Source organism: Corvus brachyrhynchos, unplaced genomic scaffold (genome assembly GCF_000691975.1).
Source record: "Corvus brachyrhynchos isolate BGI_N302 unplaced genomic scaffold, ASM69197v1 scaffold5, whole genome shotgun sequence".
Lineage (NCBI taxonomy): Eukaryota > Metazoa > Chordata > Aves > Passeriformes > Corvidae > Corvus > Corvus brachyrhynchos.
Window position 1 is genome coordinate 10,776,850 of NW_008238321.1, and position 21,882 is coordinate 10,798,731.

General features: G+C 37.9%; 1 protein-coding gene across 1 annotated transcript in view; it reads right to left on the reverse strand.

The window, feature by feature from the left end:
- TRRAP (transformation/transcription domain associated protein) overlaps positions 1 to 21,882 on the reverse strand; it is a 77,229-nt gene that overhangs the window by 29,833 nt on the left and 25,514 nt on the right. The window contains exons 32-56 of the mRNA XM_017734300.1: positions 21,801 to 21,869; positions 17,911 to 18,030; positions 17,475 to 17,594; positions 16,955 to 17,119; positions 16,356 to 16,537; positions 15,886 to 16,084; positions 15,346 to 15,474; positions 14,461 to 14,727; positions 13,709 to 13,915; positions 12,676 to 12,834; positions 12,454 to 12,588; positions 12,165 to 12,275; positions 11,173 to 11,319; positions 10,203 to 10,416; positions 9,400 to 9,525; positions 7,580 to 7,726; positions 6,193 to 6,395; positions 5,386 to 5,507; positions 4,314 to 4,527; positions 3,398 to 3,577; positions 2,883 to 3,029; positions 2,079 to 2,198; positions 1,497 to 1,784; positions 804 to 941; positions 294 to 406 (exon numbers count right to left, since the gene is read on the reverse strand). Coding sequence (XP_017589789.1) covers positions 294 to 406; positions 804 to 941; positions 1,497 to 1,784; positions 2,079 to 2,198; positions 2,883 to 3,029; positions 3,398 to 3,577; positions 4,314 to 4,527; positions 5,386 to 5,507; positions 6,193 to 6,395; positions 7,580 to 7,726; positions 9,400 to 9,525; positions 10,203 to 10,416; positions 11,173 to 11,319; positions 12,165 to 12,275; positions 12,454 to 12,588; positions 12,676 to 12,834; positions 13,709 to 13,915; positions 14,461 to 14,727; positions 15,346 to 15,474; positions 15,886 to 16,084; positions 16,356 to 16,537; positions 16,955 to 17,119; positions 17,475 to 17,594; positions 17,911 to 18,030; positions 21,801 to 21,869 — 4,022 coding nt within the window. The remainder of the gene's footprint in view (positions 1 to 293; positions 407 to 803; positions 942 to 1,496; positions 1,785 to 2,078; positions 2,199 to 2,882; positions 3,030 to 3,397; positions 3,578 to 4,313; positions 4,528 to 5,385; positions 5,508 to 6,192; positions 6,396 to 7,579; positions 7,727 to 9,399; positions 9,526 to 10,202; positions 10,417 to 11,172; positions 11,320 to 12,164; positions 12,276 to 12,453; positions 12,589 to 12,675; positions 12,835 to 13,708; positions 13,916 to 14,460; positions 14,728 to 15,345; positions 15,475 to 15,885; positions 16,085 to 16,355; positions 16,538 to 16,954; positions 17,120 to 17,474; positions 17,595 to 17,910; positions 18,031 to 21,800; positions 21,870 to 21,882) is intronic.

Sequence of the window (21,882 nt, forward strand, 5' to 3'; positions counted from 1 at the left end):
CTGCATTTTGTGTCTCCCAGAACAACCATTTTAAATAGGAAAAACAAATTTTAGCTCTAGTCTTTTTCTACCAACAGCAAATTACATTTTTACAGCAATTCAGGCATATCACTGCTGAGGTTCTGTTAAGGGAATACAAAATAGCTGGTTTTATTCCCTTAAGTTTTCCCTGTATGTGAGCTGAGTCCTGAGGTAAGTTTATTCTCATAACTAATGCTTTAAACCAACAGCAGGGTATTTTGCTTCTATTTGCAGGGTGAAATACTTGTTCTACATCAGCTGTCAAGTCTCACCGAATCCAGTGGTCTTCCCAGAGCTGATACTCAGGAAAGATGGAAGGGGAGGCATTGCTCCGTTCGTGCTCTTTTTTAGCCTTCTCCATTGCTTTTTCATAAGTTTCTTGTGCCTAAAGAAAATTCAACATTCCATGTTTCCATCTGCTATATACACAATAACTCAATACTCTTTTCTTTTTAAAAACAAGTGATAAGAAAACCGTCATAATTTAAAAAAAAAAAAAAAAAAAAAAGCAAACCCCAGCCCTGAATATTAAAAAACTCATACCTGAATATAGTCATTATTTGGCAGCCTGACAAATGTCATGAAAATCTGATGGGTGTGCACAAAAATTTCACCTTACCTCAATATTACAAGGCCTCAAACTACTGCTGTAGACAGTAGGGAAGCCATGGCACTTTCCATTTTAGAAGACTGAAGCTAATATTCAGAGTTTTTTCTTGCTGACCAAAATATTCATGCTGACAGTAGAACTACTCAGATCATTTCTAAAATCAAGACTGTACCTGTTCAAAAAAGCCATGCTGTTCATAAGCAATGGCTGTTGCTGTCTCTGGGAATTTGCAGCGTTTCTGCCACAGCCCAGCCCACATATCCTCTTCTTGTAACAAGGAGTAGAGCTCAGCAAGGGAATCCAGGATTTCCTACAATGTTAAGAACACATATTTCTCCACAGTCAAGCTGTCCATATAAAGCACAGTAGGTAGGAAACCCCATGTTCTACACTGAGGCAAGCTGACAGAGACATGGAAATAGAGAAGTGCTTATAATTAAAACTCTCTTTAAAATTCTACAAGGCAAGCAATTAGTAACAACCAAGTACTGAGAACAACAACAATCCATGACAAAAAAAATCCTAAGGCTTGTAACACTGACTCTTGCCTGTCTTCCCTAACACACCAGACTGAATCACAGAAAACAAAATTTTTTCAACAAGGCAATTATACAACAGGACAAGAGGAAACAGCTTCAAGTTGCACCAGGGGAGGTTTAGATTTGATATTATGAAAAATGTCTTCACTGAAAAGCTTGTAAAGCACTGGAACAGGCTGCCCAGGGCAATGCTAGCACCACTGCCACTGGAGGTATTTAAAATACATGTGAATGTGACACTTGAGGTCATGGTTTAGTGCTGGACTTGTCAGTATTAGATTTCTCTCTTAGTATTTCATAAGGTATTTCAATAAATATAACAGTACCTGTTGAGGAGGAGTTATGCTTTCCTGCTCATAGAATTCTGTTGTCTGTTTAGGCTTAATCTGAAGACTCAGTCCTTTTTCAAAGGCTTGATGTTCCAGCATCAGTGTAGAACGAAACCAGAGGTTGTGAGTTTTACCCAAGTATTTCAGGACACAAGGTCTGATGGGAATGGGAGGAACACACTGTGACATTGCTTCCACAAAGCAGTTCAGGGCACTTGGCTGGCAATCTCGCTGCACCTGATGGCTACCACTGCACAAGAAAGGGCTTATTTCACCTGCTAGAGCCTAGAAGAAAAAACATAATAGTTATCTGTCTATTCAGATTCTTCAATTAGAGAAATCAGATTTAAAATCTCTTTAGTACAGTGAACAACCATTCAATAAGTACATTTCTGTCTGTAAAATGAAAGGCCCTATTTCTTTCAAAAGAGGAATCGATACAGGTATACAGCATTCACCAGCCTAAGAATGGCAAATATCTCAAAGCAAGAGAACAAAGTCACCACACAAATACATTTTCCTGGAACAGCAGTCATTTACAAAGAGGAATCTGTGAGTGGGAGAGAGAGAGGTTCTCACATGTTGCTGTCTGTCAGACAAGATTTTCCAAAGTCGTGAAAAAAGCTGTATCCAAGTCTTCTCTGCCAAAGGTGTGGAAATATGACATAACTGAACAAAGGCACTCAGCAACGCTCCCGTCTGGAAACAAAGAGATGCATGGAAATAGGAAAATACAATTAATTCTGTGGCAAAAAGTTCAGTTATACAGTTGTTTAAGTAGTAATGCAAATGCCTTCTCAACAAAAATGTTTTCTTTAACAATATAGACTAGCAACAAGAAGTTAATCCTATTTTCATGCTGATCAAGACTCTGATTCACCACTGTAACCACCAAAAACAAAAGAAGGAAAAAGCAAAGACATTGATTATCTTGGTAATAGGAACAATCAGGTTAATTGGAGAGACCTGGTACTACTGTGAGAGTTGTTCAAACATAGCTCTCAGCTAAAATGATTTTCTTAGAAATTATTTAATCGTAAGATGCTGATACACATTTTTGACCCTATACCCTGTGCTTTTCATCACTAGTTTCTGAACTGAATTGTTAAAATACACTTACAGGTGAAGGGGCATGATATTTAATTTTGTAGAAAAGGGACACAGTAATAACTAGTGATGAAGTGAAGGCTTAAGAATTTTTTACCACAGGCAAAAACCTATTTTTTACCATAAGAAATTACGGATTGTAAGAGATGTCTACATAACAAAATTCAGCTAAAAAAATCAGAAGTGTGAGATAGAAGAAGAGGAAAAAAAAACCACCTCAGATCAGTTTGAAGGTTTTAGGATTAAGGTGCTTTGTCACCAACAGCCTGCACCCACCTTCACTTCCCGAAGGGAGTCAAGGAATTTGTCGTGCCGGTTGGTCAGCATGTGCAGCTGGTTGCCAATGTCTTTTTCTGAAAGTTCCTTGGTTTTGGGAGTGCTGGTCTGATCTCCTGGAGCCAATTCAATGTCTATTTCAACATCCTACACAGAAGTAAACAGCTTAGTAAGTATATATAAAGTTTATATATAAGTATATATAAACATAGGTATCTTCTATGTACTTTTGCTTTTTTCCCACAATACGGAACACCCTCCTGATCAATTTATTTCAGGTCTCCCTGTTTCTGCTACTTCTTCATGTTCAGACGTATAATTGCTTAGAGTGCTGAAGTAAAGGCTAAATGAATGAATGAGACTTCTGAGAGACCCATGCATGCTTAAAACACAAGCAACACAATCTGCACACATCATCTTCATTATGCCTTCTCCAAAGTTATTCAACGAGAAACTAGGAAGAGCTGAATTCCACCAAAGAGATTGCTTTTTCCACAGCATTTTCTGTCAGTTACCTCCTCTTTGGATTCGCTGTTCTCCCTCTCCCGAGGCTCTTGCTTGACGTGTGTCACCATGGCAAAGGCCGCCCTGTCGTGACTGTCAGCAAGGTTGATGACGTTGGTGATGGAGGGCAGCATGGCCCCCTGGCAGCTGGTGCCAATCGTGGTGTTCCTCTCACACACTGCCAACAGCAGCTACCACATGGAGAAGTAACAAGAGCTTTTGAACATACATTTTACTGCAGTACTTCAAAGAAATCGTCACTATGGTTTAATACTTACAAACAAGGTAGAAGTTGCAATAGTAAGTTTAAGGCCTATTTAGCACCTTTATTAATAGAATCTCCTACACCTAAAGTCTGTATTTTGTACTTTTCAACACATGTATTAAGTGCCCTAAATCTGCTAATAAATATAGACTGTTACCCTAAAAACGATGTTCACAGTCACCTTAAATTCATGCTTTAATATGCAAATTGTTAAAATAAAAGGTTTTGTCCCATTTTATTTTAAATAAACCGAGCAAAGATGCAATTTCATTTCAATGCAATCCTAACAGCTGTCATACTGCTAGAGGAGACATTCCAGCTTAACAGTTTTCCTCAAATCTTCTCCTATAACAATTCTTGGGGTTTTTTAATATTCATTATCAGTTGTAAGAGACTGTTTTCCTTAAAAAGTATTAACCTGGTCATTAAGCTTTTGGCAGAGAAAACAGATTTTAAACATTTATATTAAAGCCACTTTCCAAGCATCAGCATTTCACTGTTTAGACACTGTGTATATTTTTAAGCACCACAGGAGCTGAGGCAGCGGACTTGGTATTTTCAGCTTTGATAAGGACAGTACACACATCACTAATGCTTTTACAGCCAGCCAAAAAAAAAAAATGAGGAATAAAACACGTTTCTGATACAAGTAGTTTCCCTACCTCAATGCACTGCTTTATCCAGAAGTGATTCCCCATGGCTTCCCAGTTTTGGGAACAGGTCACATAAAGCAAGCGCTCATAAACGCGACGTTTCATGGAATTGTCGAAGACCTCAAAGAATTTGGCTCGGATGAGTGGCTGGGCACAGCGCAAACCAGAGAGAAATGCTGGCTCCAGTTTAGCTGTAAGTTCACTTCCAGAAAGATTCTCGTCCCTAAAATTAATAAAGATGAAATAACAGAGCTATTAGAAAGAGAAGACTCCTAGGTTTTGTATGACACACTAAAACCCCAAAAGGTGACATTCAGTAAAAGCCCACATGTGGCAAACAGCCAGGTGCAGTTCTTGAGAGAAACAGCAAAGAAAATATTGCTGCTTGATGTAAAACTGCCCCAGAACTATCAAAAATACTCTTCCAGGATAAAATCTTGTCATAGTTGTGAAACACTGAGCCACATCTGTATGGTGTTTGAAATGACAAATGTTATTGACTGATAAAAGCTTCTGAGCACCAGTGCACATGAAGGCTTTGCACAGTGAAGCAGCAGAGTAGAGCAGCAAACTGACTGCAAAATACTGTGAAGCAGCAGCACACCATTAAATACCTGGCATTCTAATTATTTCCTTGTGATTCAAAATCTTCAAGTCTACCTAGCAAAGTAACTCTCCTGAAAGTCTAATTTACAATAAAGTTTCAAGAAAAAAAAAAATCTTTCTACCCTGTGGATGTGAAAAGACAATGTGAATTCAGCTGTGACCACAGTGTTAAGAATGCAGTCAGCTACAAGGATGCGTTGGTATCTTGGGAAAGGAAGAAGTTGGGGTGCTGGAGATGTTTTGTCAGTGCCAAAAGTAAAAATCCTGTCTAAGGAACTTCTGTTTTCAAATTGCCTTCCATAAATATGTACTGTGGTCTCAGTGAAGTGAATTGATTTTGCATTTTAGCAAAGAAAAATATATAAAAATATCCCTTAATTCAGACCTAAAAAGATTGATGACATGTTACGAAGTTCATATATGGTACAAATTATGAACCAATAAGCTGCAGTAAATGATTAATTGCTATAATTACCTATAGACATAGTTAACAAGGTCTAAGAACTGAGCATTTAATTCAAGGTCTTCTGGAAAACGCTTTTCAATGTAAGTCATCATTTTCACCAGTAGAATGGACTTCTCCCGGAGAGTAGGTGTCTGTGGTAAAAGAAGACATGATTAATTTTGTCAATTCTTCTTAAAACATGCAGAGAACTAGCACATTCAGACTACAACTCAGCCATCCTTTACATGACTCTTTCACTTCTAAAGTACTGAAAAATAGCTTGGGAGGTCACAGTTCTTAAAAAACAAAAAATAACTCAAGCATTTATCCTTCTCATATATGCTGGAGAATTTTTAAATTGTGCCTAAAAATAGGCTTAAACTGTTCAGTGATTACAAAATTCTTGTGTATATTATAAAAAGTGTAGGTCCTTTTGTACAGCACGAGACTAAGTGTTCAATTCTTAATAGAAATATGGCAGATTGACAAGGCCACAAAATGCTACAGTGTAACACAATTTATATCAGCATTAGTCCTCTTTCTCCTGAAGAATCTTTCTACCTAGGTTAATGTGAAGCATATTTTAAAACTTTACTTTAAAGGAAGTTCTTCACAAAACAGCATTTGAGATCAAACACCAAACATAAGCCTATAAAATGCCAAGCATCTGTAGCTGCAGCTATTTTCACAGGGGATAAAGACAGTCTAAACTTCACCAAGGGCATCTAAACATCTATAACACATCATTACAAACTTCATTGTCAAAACTGATGAATAATAGTGGCTCATAGCTATTTAGTATTTGAGAGCAATGATGACTTTATCTACTCAATTTACCTGATTAGCTGCCATCGGGGAATTGTTTTTCACCCACTCCTCCACTATTTTTACCACAGCGCGAAGAATTTTGGCATCAGTGGATTTTTCAATGAGCGATGTTAGAATAGCTTGTATGAAATTTTTCCTCATTTCCATGCTCATCACAGCCAGACGAGTTTTCACAAGATCCAGACTTAGCATTACCAGTTCACTTGTACCTGCTATGGATGCAAAAAAAGGATTAGAGTTGTGTATACACCCCTGAAACACCTAGGAAAAAAATCTTCCAAGATGCTGTAATTTTAAAAATAACAACAACATCACCTATTGCCTGGAAATACATCCCCAGAAGTAAAGAGTTCATAATTACTACTTTACATTCCTAAAGAACTAAGACAAAATCCAAGGCCAGGTTGGATGGGGCTTTAGCAACTGTCTAGTGGAAGGTGTCCCTGCCCATGGCAGGGGGTTGGAATCAGATCCTTAAGGTTCCTTCTAACCCAAACCATTCTATGATTCTGTGACTCCTTTCAAAACCCAATCCATTCAAAATCCTAAAGGCAAGTCTGTTTTTCCTTTCTGCAAATCTTTAGTAAAAGGTATTACAGACCCCTAATTCTGAAAAACTACAATTCACTTTGTAAAAGAAATTGTCTATGATGCAGCTAATTCTCTAATTCTGTTCAGCTAATTTCCTGACTTGCTTATCTGTCAAGTTTAATAATTTTCCAATTGTTTCTCAGTGTTAATAAAATTTACAAGGTTCTCATTTACCTAATTAAAGTATGGGCTGGGAATCTAACAGCAGCAATTCTTTCAAAGTGTTTTCTTCAGTAGCTTATTCATTAGTAAATTACAAGGCCCTTTACTAGCACTGAATTTTCTTCCACGAGAACATCTGATTTTTTCAATGACTCATGACCTAATTCATTTGACAACAGACAGAATTATACAAACTCAAAAAGATGCTATTTTAAGATAAAAACTAAAGCATCAGCTCCAACAAGTTAATTCACAGTTGTTCCATTATTATAAAATAGGAAGTAGCAAAAAAAAGTGAAAGCACAGAGCAATCAAAAAAATTCAGCCTGTCTCCCATCAACATTATAAAGCCTTGAAGAATGTCACTATTTCTGTGTATGCTGCACCTCAACAGCTACGTCACTAACCATCCACTGAGAAGGTTGGGCTAATACTGAAATTCATATACTAAGCAGGTAATTGGAACTCCTAAGTGCATTTTTAGCTCTCACTACTTCAGTAATTCCACTCACTAAGGCTCAAGTGTTTTTCAACAAGTAACAATGCACACCAACTCTGCAAAGACACCTGAATCCCTTTAGGATGAAGATATTTTAATGCTTTATAACACTTCCAATCATTAACAGACTGTACAATGTAATACCTGTGTTTGCTTCTGCTGTTCCTGCTGTGGCCTGTGGGTTCAGGTGCTCCCTGACCATCTTCTGCAGGGATCTCATGAAAACTGAGATCAGCCTGTCAATGTAGCTGGGGTTGTTGCTACACGCAGATTTCAGAATCATCAGAGTCCCTAGAGATAAAAACAAGACTTCAGGAAGTAAAACTTCCCTTGGGCATGACCTGAGTAAGGTATGGATGCCATGAAAGAAGGATGGGACTACCCAAGTTACAAACATTAGAAATCTGGAGAGATTTGCAGAAAAATTTCAGTCTCAACTTTCATCCTTCGACTAAGTCTAAAAGGTTACTTTTGCACTAATCAAAATATTTCAGAGTTTTGTATATAAAAGTGTGTGATGAAGAGCAAGGGGAAAAAGGGAGGACAGGAAGGGAGGAATTGAGAGCAAATATTTCCCCAAGACTGTGAAAAAAATGTAACTACTCCTGATGTTGCACGTCTTTTAGTAGCAAAGTAGACAAACTCTTAGATGACTAGGCCTGGGTTTAGTCATTAAAAATAAAATAAATTTAAAAATTATAATTTTGCTTTTCTAATCTAGAAAATTTATAAAGTTTCTTAAATCAGTTTCTGTAGATTGAAGAAGTTAACTAAGTTGACTGCTTCACTCTTTAAAAGAAAAGGCACACACATCCTGTAAAATTATACCCACTGAAAAAATACCTCCTGCAACTTTCTAATTCAACATATCTACAGAGCACATCACAGAGCTCTGATCATTGAATGGCTCCTGCCAAAGTTTTGATTTCTTTTTATGCTCAAATGGGCACAAAATTTGGCCCACAAAGTCCAGCCTCTGAGCCACAGAATTACTGCAAAATGCACCTCCTGACAACTTGATTGTGTTGCTGCTTTTAAGGGAGCTCTGGACAAAATGTAAGAAACATCTTTCATGGTTAGTTTGATGTAAAGCACGTCCTGACATCTGACAAATAGGCAATTCCCAAGGTGAAATTACAACCATCTACACAGCTCACAGAACAGAATAGTGAAGGACATTTGCCATTTAAATCAGCAGGTTTTCCAATATTGTACAATTTCAGGTCTGTATTACCAACACAACCACTTCTGGGCCAAACTCTATTATTCCAATACATCTTTGTCATTCTTTTGTGTAGCTGAGTTCTCTAGCAGTTCAGTAAGTACAAAAAAACAAGAAAAGAAAAACATTTCAGCTCTTCAGAATGGTCTATGCTAAAAATTCAGATTTTGTCACCCAAGAAAAAATAGTATTTTTGTAATTTCTTGATTACTGAGAATTGAAGATCTAGAAATACATAAATCTTAATACACCATCTAAATCAGCTAATAAATAAGGCTTTAAAAAAATTAAAAAGAAAGGCAGGAACACATAAGACTGTTTACACAGATTCCTTAAACTATTCTGTTGTATCTCAGAGGACCTGCAGGATTTGGTTTTTCCCATGTAAGAAGCTTCCAGTAACTTTTACTTTATTTTTTTAGCTATTTTCAATACTGTAGCTTTTTCCTATGCACTTTGAATACAAAAGGCTCCCACCTAGCAGATCTGCAGCTCCCCACCTCCAGTAGTTGCTCCCAAGTCACCTCAGGGAGAAGACAGAATGCAATGAGCCCCCCCCATTCCCTTTCTTCACAGATTTGACATCCCAAGCTCATCTCACAAGTTAGCTTGAAACGCTTCCCACAGCTTCCTCTGCATTAGATCAGATTGCCATTTCCTTATGGAAAAGGGAAGCTCCTGACAAAGACAAGTCTCATCCAGGGGCATTCCCACAGAGCTGCCAGGGATGTGGGACACGTACCGAAGAGCTGGGAAGGGTTGGCATTGGTGGCTTTTTCGTAATTAGTCAGGCCTTCATAGATAACCTTCCCAACTGCAGCATAAAGGCATTCCAGCTCTTCATACTTGGAAGCTACACTTGAGGTACCTGCAGAGTTTAGAGGTGTGTTTACTTTTGGTAACATTATCCACAGAACAGGCAAAGAACAGTTACACTGTGAGCTACAGTCACTAAAACAGCACTGGAGTCTTATCTTGCCAACAAACAGGCAGCTCCCTCACTTATATAAACCTCTTTATTATACCAGTATGCCTTTTATAATAGTGTACCACTTCTTCTGAGTAACTCAATTTGATGAGCAGTCTTGCATTATTGACCTACTTTTTACCAAGAAAAGATTATCTAAATTAGCTTCTATTAAGACACAGCATATTACCTATTGCCTTTCTCTTTTACACTTTATCTCCCTTCCTTGTTTCAGCAAAACAGCAAAGCTTAACAACTAAAAAATTGCACTTCTGAAGCTGAAAAATTTAACTGCAAAAATACATTAAATTCATAGCATGCATTTCTTGAACTAAAGTTATGACAGCCACAGGTTATTAAGTTTTTATGTCAACGGATAATGATGTATTCCACATGATTACTTATTTCAGCTTTTCCTTTTTTAATCAGAGGTTCAAAGTGCAAGCCAAAATGGACCATTAAACGCAGGAATCATAAAACAGAGTATTAGCACATTCCAAAGAGTGCCTTCATCCCACCCTCAACCACTTAAGTTATGCAGCAATAAAGGATAAAGGGAGGAAGAAAACAGCGCTCACTTGGCTCTGTGGGGAAAATGCCCATCAAGCGAGACAGCAAACTGTGGACAGCCCTCAACACCTTGGTGTTCCCACAGGTCATGCAGGCTGCTACCCCTCGCTGTAGTGGCTTGAAGCTGCTCAGGATAGCAGGGGGCTGCAGCACAGTCAACAGGAAACTTAAGACCTCTAAGCCAGTGCAAATGTTGGCAAAGTTGGCCTGATTGGGCTGTTCCTAAAGAGAAAACATAGAAAAAGGCAGTGAGCAGGGGAAAACAAGAATTACACAGATTACTAAATTCAGATCAAATCTGTTAAAACCTGTCAGATTGAGGTTTCTACAGCAGTGATGTTCTAGGTCAATATCTGAAGTAAGTCATGCACCATAAAACTCTAAAAATCCAGGCAACTATAGAGTCTTTAACCATAACTGTTAGTTAAGCAGGTACAGGTATGTTCTTTCTGGTGTTTCTTGTGATCCTAGGGTATGAAATCTGTCTGCAACCCTGCTAGTTAGAAATGCTTTCAACAGAGGATGATGTTTTATTTCTTTGTCAACACCTTTCAGAGACAGGCCATCAGTGAAGTTAAGCTAAACCAGTGTATTTTATGATGTTATAGTTTAAAGGACAGAAGAGAGGATATAGATAATATATAAAGTGTTGTATCATCTATTACAGGGAGCTTGCCTTTCAGTGGACTTCATACTCCCATAATGTAGTCAGAAAACTAGGCATCAATGAAATCAAATCTGTAAAACTTCCTACTAAGAAAAAAAAACCCCAAAAATAAAAAAACCACACCAACCAGTAAGTACTGCAGCTCTACAAATTATAACCACTGATGCAATTCACACACTTAACGAGCTATTTATTTCACTACTAAGAAGAAAAGATTAGTCCTGTAAAAATCTATACTCAGATATCACTAGGATTCAGTCATCTCACATGCCAGGGAAACCTAAAGAGCTACAGGACTAAATGTTACCTACCACAGTCATGAGCAGCTTATCAAACCACTGCAACTTCAGTTCTGACTTGGGCCACATGTCTGGCCTCAAAGCTGTTTTCAGGAGGTTGACGCAGCGGCGAGACAGCAACTCCCCAGGGGACCCAGCAGTGTTGGAGTTGTCATTTACCTAGCAATTAATCAAAGTTAACAAAATGACACCCTTTTGGAACCAACTCATTAATTTATTATGCATTCCATGCAAGCATATAATTTCTTATTTCTGAAATGGATGAGTTAAGTAGTTTTATCAGTACAGTATTTAATGTAAAAAAAGCTGAAAACTAATAGTAAACACCAGAACTGCTGTCTAAATTGCTTGCTAATTAACCCAAATCACCCAAATTACACCATCAAAGGTGTATTTTAAAAAAATTTTCACCCCATCCTTTATTACTACAACTCTGAACATACTCAAGATGGTTAACCTTTACTGCTTGCAAGGTATCCATAAACATGTGCAGCTCTTTACTCAATTCATCTTTATACTTAAGAGCACATCTACTTTGTGCAATGGACTGTGGTATATAAAATCCCATGCTACTTACCAGCTGAGTCTCCTACAGGAGCAGAAGCCATAAAATTTGTCAGCCTTGAGGTACACCCAGATAATTTTCCCCATTCTAGTAGAGTGAATTCCCTCAAAATTTGGTAAAAAGCTTTAGTTCTGCATGCTGCAGGAAACTAATTCCATATACTGGATTTTGAAAATACATCTACAATCATTACCGCTAGATACAGTCATTCCCTATAAAACTCCCTAAATATTTTGGGATACAGCATTCTGGTCATTTAACCTAGGCAATAGAACGAGCATACTTTGCAGCATCACCCAAATATGTAAATTAATCATGAAAACAAAGTATAGAAACATTAGAATAATCCAAGCCTAAAAGGACCTGTGGGAAAAGAGGGGTTTATGGGTTTGGCTGCTAATGCCACACTGGTATTGGCATATCAGAACAACCTCACTACCTGGCAAGCGATTCTGATCAGGAAATTCACAACAGTATCTGTGTGCTGCTTGTCAATGGGCTTGGCAAGAAGGGCATCAGCTCCTGGCAAGGACTGGCTCCGTCCAAACACCTGCATGCACACAAAACACAAAAGCCATCAGCAAGATTGAAGGAGGAAAACAACAAGAACAGATTTTAAATATTTTCTAAAGCTAAAACCTTCAATTTAGGGAGTTTTGAGTTATGTGGAAAAAACAATTACACTACACTGCTTAGAGTCTCTGAATAAACCCAGATTTTTTTCTTACAGCACTTATTGCTCCTGTAGCTGTCCTGAAGCGTTTTACTTCTTGGCCAGAATCCACAGACAATCCTCTTTTAACAGCAGATGAGGCAGAACTTGCTCCTTCTCCACTTGCACTTGAGTCCATATCTGAATCTGGCTGAAATATCAGCAATGTGCATGTTAAAAAAAACTACATTCAACCGTGGAACAGTTCAATCTTTACCCATTTATTTTGATTTCCTACCTGCTGATCTTTAATTCTTTGCAATTCCCATTTAATAACAACTTCAGCAAGATCCACAGCTAGTTTTCTTTGCTCTATTGTAACACTGGGAGTGAAGCCCAGTCTCTGCATGGCACTAACCATATGCTGAACCAAGTGATGTCTCACAGGATAATAAACCTGAAAAAATGGTTTCACAGAAATGTTAGTCATTAACCAATAAAATTCTACAAAAAACCTACAAAGTGGAAATAAAGCAAAACTGTAAAACAGTCATCAATCCCAAAGTTTGCTAAACCTGTACCACTTCAAATTTTGCAATATGGAAAAGCAACTGGTGCATTGAAAATAGTATTTTGGCTACAACTTTCAGTAGTGACTACTCATTTTATGCACCCAAATGAACATGTTCTTTTTAAGAGTCTTGATTTTTCTTGAGGACCAATCATGCCAATTTTTTTCCAAGCTTTTTAAAGAGATTCAATGTACATTTTAACACACTCAGATATTCTTTCCAGAATTGTTGAGGCATCAGTTCCTGAAAATGTGTATATTAGCTGTCCCTTTGGATTGCATTTTAATAGGTGTTTTCAAAAATGTTCCTGTGTTGACATTCTGCACTATTCCCCCATTCGTTTAATGTTTCCCAACATTGATTAGCTGGAGACAATAGTTATCTAGTTAATACCACAGAATATATAAAGTCAAACATACAAGGATTACTGGAGGATGGCAAAGAATATGGTTCTGCACTTTTTTTAGAGAACTCTTTGAGAATCTTCACAGACCTGTTAAAGAACACTGCTGATGCATGTGTCATGAATTCATCTTGCAGACTCTGACATTTGAAGTGCTAAGTTTAATCATGAGAGAGCTTAATAAATCATTTTCTATTAAATAGTTGTATTCAGTTATAGATAAGTATCTTTACAGACAAATGATGCATTTTGAAGCTAAACCATATAAATCAGATTATCCCATTTTTCTAATCAAACTTCTGTTTACTCCCTTGATACAGGAGATACAGTGAGTACCAGAATAACAGTACAAGTACCTTGAAATGTTGTACTATCAAGTGCAAAATATGTACTAGTTGGGGCACTGTATGACCCTCTTCCACAATGATTTTTCGTGTCCAGTGAGTGAGCATCTGGTGTCCATCCTCCATCCGAGCAGGCACAGCTGGAGTCAGGATAGCCATGGCCTGCCTGACAATAGCCCGGGCCTCCATTGCATGGGCTTTGAGAAGGCTGTGAAAAACCTGAACAGCAAAGTTTCTCATCAACATTAATACTGTAAGTATTTACAAACACAAAGCACTTCTAAAGGAAGGAAAACTACAATGTATGTTTTCTAAAAAACAGTTTTTCTCTCAAGGCCCATAATTTGTTAAAAATATCATGATACGTCATCAGCAGAAGCACAGAGCATACATTTCTGCTTCCTTTACATTCCCTTTTCTTCCTCCCTCTCCACTGTCCAATCTGAAGTTTTCCCTTGGTCCCCATATTGTGCCTCAACTGAAGTGTCTGTCTCTTAAATGAAGAAACACACCAAATTTTGTTAATTCAACCAAAAGGTCTACTTGTACTACTTGCCCTTCCTGCTTTCATTTGTCTTCACGCTTCTTTCTATACTCTCCTATTCCCACGTAAATTTGTATTAAACATTTGACCTGCTGCTTCTGCATTTGTTTGGGGTGTTTGAACTACACTCAGTACTCAAAACCACCGTGCAGGTTCTACTCTGAATCTTAAAATAAAAGAAAGCACACTATGGAATTTAACACAAGCCCATGGTCAATACCTGCAGAACAATCTTCTTGTGAATGGCAAACTTGGCAATGATGTGAGCCAAGAGCAAGTGGCCACTGTACTTGCAGGCTGGGTCCACGCAGGCCTTGGACAGGAGGCAAGGCCAGGCAAAGGTCATCAGGCGCCGCAGTTTGCTGTTCCTGTTCTTGTTGTTGTCGTGGATGTGATGGGGGGCATGCTCCACCAGCAGCGTGGCAAACTGCAGGAGATAGATCCTCAGAGAATCCAGCATATCAGCCTGCTTTTCTGGATCAAGTACCTAGTTCCAGGCATGATCAAAGAACAGGGAATGAAGTTGAAAACAAAAGAAAGACAACCTTTATTATTATAAAGGCAAAGTCGCAAATTTTTGCTTTTTGAGCAGTTTTTAAGAAGACTAAAAACCTGTAATTACTTTCTTGACTCAGATTAGTACCCACAAAACCACCTCCTGAACTGTGAACTTCTAAATAATAAGCACATCTGGGAACTCTCAAAGTGCTAACCTAAAAAATAAATAAATCAAAATCCCCAACCCTCAACTTCAACAACATGCATTTTATAACTGCTGACTGGTTCCACGAAACAGCAGTGAATTAGAAAGACATTGATGTTGGCTCATGGAAAGCTGTCCTTATAAAAAAGACTGGGATTACAGCCAAGTAAGGCCCATTTCCAAAGACACATTCCAGTTCTGAAAACAGCATAAACTGAAAATTGTAGTCCAGTCCTACTGATCACTGATGGATCTCACATTCAACGTGATAAAGCAATTTGATGTAACAAACCATAATATTCAGAAGAGAACAACTAATTCAAATCAGAATGAAAAGTCAAATGAGAGGAAGAACTTTTTGTTTTAATTTTCAAATACTTCAATGTAAACAAAGATTGTTACCTTTGTTATAAAAACACTAGTGATACTTTCTGGATTATCTCCTTCTGGGTTTGGGGGGCCTAAGAGCTGTTCACCTTCTCCTTTTTCAAAACTGTACAAGAAAGCAGGATTCAGGATATGCTGCAGCACCTACAGAGTAAAAACAAAAGAAATTTTACTGTACTGTCCCATTCTTCTAATAGCAGCCAACATTCAAGTACTGTCACATGCAAACCTGCCTGCTGGACACACTGCGTTACAAAAGGAAATTATAAATAAAACCCCAAGAAGAAGACACACACAGATTTTTTTTTCCCCTCTTCCTTCCTTCCAAGGGCAAAGATTCTTAGAAAGTGTAAACTAAAGCAGTCAGCATTGAAAGCAAGATGAATTGCTGTCTCTGTTTATTATTGCTCTTCTTCAGGTATGATATTTTCACCTAAATGACTCTGCCAATTATCAAACTCGTTGACATTTAAGTAAGGAGTTTTGTTGCCCTAGTTCCCAAGAAGAAAATTAAACCTAAATACCAGGCTTCTTTGATTTAATTGCTTTAGTTACCTTGGCTTTGAGCTCATCTCCAAAGTTTGGGTCATTCAAGTCTACAAACCGGAAGAACAAAGCCCGTTTTTGGGGAATACTGTAGTTTTTGGGGATCTCTTCTTCCATGTATTCCTTTAAGAAAGTCATATTGCAGAGAAATCGACCCGTAAAAGCCCGAAGCAACTGGAAGAGTAACTCTATATCACCATAATTCCTTCTGTGAAAACACATAAAATACAAAGCTTCTGTGAAAAAATACACAAATTACCATGCTGATGAAACTAATCTTTTAAAGGAGCAGAGAAGCAAGAGCAGCCAGTACCACAGGCATGGTTTTAGAGCTAATGGCAGTATTATGAAATATATTACACTTTCTCTTCAATAACTGCAAACCATTTTTAGTAGCCCCATATTCCTTTACAGTATTTTTAAAACTAAAATTTAAAAAAAATGCATGCAGGGTCTAGGAGACAAAGATTTTTACGTACCTGCAGTAATTCAACAGGCAATAGGCCAACAGCTTGGGCTCTTTCCAGTTTGTTGCAGCCATGTTCTCCTTCCTATGTCTCTCCTGAAAAGCTTCACTCACCCATACACGTTTCAGCTGATTCACCAAGGAGTGTTGATTTGCTAACCAACATTCATCATTCTTAACAATAATACTTATGATCTGTCCAAAGCAAAACAAGACAAATGCACAGTCAACACACAAGAGATCTGTCAGGAGAAACAATGATATACAAGCACTTGTTTAAGGTCAATTAAGGGTTCTAAAATATTCAACAGCAAAACAAAAGACTAAAATACAAAATAGTTTGAATTAAAATAAAATAAATTTCTGTTTCTGTTGTCATGCTTTCCTCTTGTATCCTACTTGACAAAGAAAGCATAGTTAATTTGAGTCTCTTTTCCCTTCTCAGAGTAACTCTGACTACAAACACTCCACATTTTTACAAGTGGTTTTCTATGAGCTTTTGTATGTAATAGACACACACACACACACACGTTGAAAGCCTGGATGTAAGAGGCTTGTAGCTGAAGGGGTTTTAACTACCCAGTGCAGAGACAAACAAGGATAAATGGATACCTTGATAGCCTGGAACTGCAGATCGAGACGCATTGTGGTGGTGCTGGGGGAGCCGGGTCTCACGGCTGCCTGGGTGCCCACAGGCAGCAGCAGGGTGATAAATCGGTTGGGATTAGCTGCCAGTACATCCCGCAGAGGTTTGGCATCTTTATGTTTCAAGAAACTCTGCAAAAGGGGAAGAAATAATTTTAATAACCTTTAAAAGGTGAAATACCAGGTGGTTATATCATCCTGTAGCTTTTATGTTCCACACTGAAGTTGCAGAGGTTATATTTCATGTATATAAAAATAACATCTACACTTCAGTAATAGCCTTACATGATCTGGAAAGGTATAAAATCAACACTTCAGGACAAACAAATACAAAACCAAGAACAGGAACCCTGCAGCCAAGAGTAATACCATAACTAAGGACTACAAGATCATACAGGAAAAAAAAGATGCAAAAAGATGAAACCCTTTTGTTCACCAGATTTGCCAAGTTGAGGGTTTTTCCTGCTCCTTTCCCCACACAGCTTACCATAAACATTCTGCTCCACTGTGGATCATTTAAAGTGGCTTCCATCATGAACAACTCCACTGTCTGGGATGGATGACGTGTCAAAAACTTTATCAGTGGTTCCCTGAATGGACTGCCAGCCTGAAAAATTCATAAACCTTAAATTAAAAATGCAGACTATAGAGTATTTTCTACTAATTTACTACCACTCAGAAAAATACATTTGACTTGGCATTTATGCAGATACAAAATGTTCAGAACTTGCATGATGAGAATTTATTGACACTTTCAAAACTTCCCTTCTAAGGGTATAAGACAAATGTTACCTCCTAAAGGCTTGAAGAGCATATTACATCAAATGTTCTCACACCATATTTAAAATATTATAATTATTATATACTGATGTTTAGGAAGACTATAGAGCAAAAAGTTCAGCAGTGTCAACTTCCACTTTTACCTCAATTAACATTGCTCGTTCTGTTTTCATAACAACTTCCAGGAGAGGTTTAACCAGAGTCTGTGGGGCAGCTGGGATCAGATGGAATAAATTTATAATTGCTGAACAAATCTTCATTTCCTACAGGTAAAAAGAAACACAGTTAAACAAATATTACTGGCTATAATGTATAAAAACAGTATCACACATCTTACTTCTTTTATCCTCTCCATATTAGCACAGTCAGCAGCCAAATGCAAAGGGTTAACACATACAGCATCAACTTACCATAATGCATGAAAAAACTGCACTTGTGGAAGTCTGCCCTTCCCCCTCTGGTAATATCATGGTTTAAATTTTATTTTCTTTGCCAGTAGAGTGGTGTTTTACAGGTAAGAGCTAAACACTGTAATGATACTGCCGATGGGGGAGTTAGGAGTGCTCAGTGCTCTACACCAAGTGGCCCATGCATCAAACAGCCAGACCTTCCCCCCTAAAACATTTCTCATATACACCCCACACCCCCAGACTACGCATGGAGAGAAAGAGAGACAGCTTTCTCACAGCACTGTTCAGTCTGTCTTGCAAATAGCTGGTTACTAAAAGTCAGCTCTGTTCTCCCACTAGATATTAAATTCTCCAGGAGTCCAAAATAATTTAACACTTCTTTTTCATTGTGTGATTTAAATAGAGACTGTATTTCAGTTAGCTAGAGTGTGGATTTCCTTCAGTAAGAAAAGGGAAAGGAAAAAACAAAACAATACATTCACCCTCACCATCTCTCTAAAACCAAGTTCCAGTGCTTTTATCAAGTACATTGCATTTTCTCAACTGAATTTAAACACAAAGCATTAGGTTCCACTCTTTTAACCTGATCTGTCCAGACAAACCCCACAAGACTCCTCTCATGGACTGAAGTGCAGGGCTGAGAATACATAAAACCTTTTGAAACCATTTATGCCTCCACAGAAACTGAAAATCCTGCTCCTCCTAGTACAAACATGCTCAACATCCTTAACAGCAACGTGATCAAAACAGCCCTGCCACAGTCAAAGAGAAGACAATTCACAGCACTGTGCTCAAAGGCACAATGCACTCTGCCCAAAACACAATGATAAAACTAACAAACCACAAGTTAAAAGAAAAAATAAAACTAAACAAAACAACAACAAAAAAGGAAACTCTGACAACAAAAAAAGTTCCTGGTGCCTCCACCGAGTTTCTCACCTCTACCCCTTCCGTGGCCCGCTGAACCAAAACAGAAGTCACAGCATGAAAGGAAAAAGCCCACAAAAATATCAAATAAATGTACCTATCAGTACATGCTATTCTTCAGGCTGCAGTCTAACTTCAGCACAGTTACTTTCTCATCTCAAACAAAAAGAATGGAGACAATGAGCACCTCACGTGCTCCAAACTGCCCTCCAAGGAACCAGGATGAAAAGCATCCTTTTTTCTACTTTTACATTGATCAGACATAGCTGCTCAAATATTTATACTGAATAGAAAGATAATAGAGATTAGTAAGTCAAGGGAAACAATATTTTAGCACCTTTGAAGACAAATTTGGCCAGCATCAATTACAAAACCACTTTCAGTATTTAAGCTACCAAGCTATGAAGTCCTCTAGAGCTATAAAGTCCTCTTAGGCCATAAGACAGAATTTTGACCATGGAAATTTCCACCCTCTCATAAGAGGGACAGCTGGAGGCAACCATCTAGTCAAAACCTATTCTTTCAATTACCAGACATGACCCGAAATCCCATGCCTTTCCTTGGAGAGGCAGGGAAGAGAGGAAGAAGGACTTAAATCAAAGATTTTACTCTCTGAACCAACAAATTAGATTTTAATCACTAATTAATATATTATGTTTTCATTTGTTCACTTCTCTAAACATCCAGGTCACAGCCCAAGATCACAGCAGGACTATCAGATAGCAGGACTATCAGAAAATTATTTAGGTGAACAAGGCTTAGTTATTCTGGCATCAATGTGGATCTCTACAATAGTCATCAATTATCATGCAGCATTTCTAACTAAGTTTTCAGTCTGTCTGTAGCTGCCACTTACATATGAAAACTCACCCCACATAATTTTTAACTATTGATTAAGAGGCCCTGCTGACCAGCCACTATCTGCACTATGCTGGAGAACTGCCTGACACCATCAAGTGGTACCTTCACCCAGTGCTGCTGGAAAAGGATGAAAGGGTGGTAACAGCACCAACAGAGGTAGGGAACATCAGGCTTTCCTGGTCAATCCTCTCCTCCACTGAGTGTTTACCACCTGCTCTATTTAACCACACAGTCTGCATGATCCAACCGACTCCCCAGCACTGCTTTTAACAAGTGTCCCAGATGCTGGAATCTCACTAGAATCGTGAGGAAATGAGAGAAAGCAAAATGCCAGCTACAATAACTGACCACCACCTTCACCATGCCAGTTTTTCTTCATTTAGAAGATCCAATCACTCAACAGCACAATGTACATACAGACATGTGAACACAGCTTGCCACAGCAACTGTACAAAGACCAAGCCATCTGTGTCCTCCTGCAGTTTCCTAGGGTTTTTATTTTTAAGGAAACTTTGGAGCAACAACTACGGAGCAGAAAAGTAATATTCAATCAGCTTTGCATTGACACAATTCTACTTGAAATGTTTCCAGACTTCTCTCTTCCCTTCAGATGTGACAGTAGATTTTTTCTCAAGTGTCTGGTGTGCACCCCTCACTCAACATCTCTCTAAACACATTATTACACAGAAACCATCAACAAAAAACATTAAAAGCAGAGGAATTACCAACTAAACGTGACTTAGGGACAACTAAAAACTGTTCTAGAGGTGCCACGTTCTGATTTAAAAGACTATTGCTATAAAAAGATCTGCAAGATATCTGTAATCATCACATTTGAGGATAAGTGAATCCCAAAAGAATAATATGAAGGCTTTAGAACTACTCTGACATGAATAAAATGTGGTTAACTGAAGAATGCACAGTGTTTTCATTAAAACATAAACAAATCTTATTCTACTTCATTAGAGAATATCTAGGTCTAATATAAAGCAATGACCAAATTCAGATTAAAAGCTCTTTTTGCAATGACAGGAAAGAGAAATGAAAAGCCATTAAGCCATTTCCATGTTTTGAGGGAAATAAAAAGCCAATGTAATTTCATTCTGATTTGAAAAACAAAGATATTAATAAAATTCCCCCATTTTTTCTTAGGTGCAATCATAAATCTCAACACTTAATAAAAGCATTTAGTAAAACACTAATAGAATTATGGGACTTCTGGTAATGTACAGGAAACTGCACTGAAGCAGGAATTCCCCTTAGTATTGCACACAGAGCACACAGTATTGACATTACACTGCACAGTTTTCCATTTATAAGACAACTAATCAGCTTCCCATGCTTCAACATTGAGGCCATTAGTTTCACTGGGAGAGTGATTTTAATGTGATCCCAACTAGTAAATATTGAACTTGGTTTTAATAAATTAAGTTTTAAATTAACTGGGATTATGTTATCATTATGTATAATTTTCGAAAGGCTACGTTACAAACATCAAACATATTAATGAAAAAAGGGGGATTATGCCACTGAGCTCATCAGCCATTCCAGTGAAGAAGAGATTTCCAAGCAGAAAATCCTGAGGGGGAAAGGAAATAAAAATGCTTGAGCTGTTCCCACACTAACCTAGAACACTCTTCAAAGTAACCATTGTCAGCAGGTAAGAAGCTCCTCTTACTAAGACCTCTAAAAATATTCAATATTCAGTACTCAAGTCAACAAGTTTGTTAGCTTGTAACAAAGCATCAGTGTGTAATCAGTTATGGCAGCACTTACAACTGATAATACTACTTATTTCTTCTCTTCTCACATAAATACATTATAAATTAACTTACATTTCCATCACTCCGTTGTCCACCTTTGTGTGTAATAACTACAACTTCCATCCATTTACGTAGGTGTTGCTATAAAGAGAGG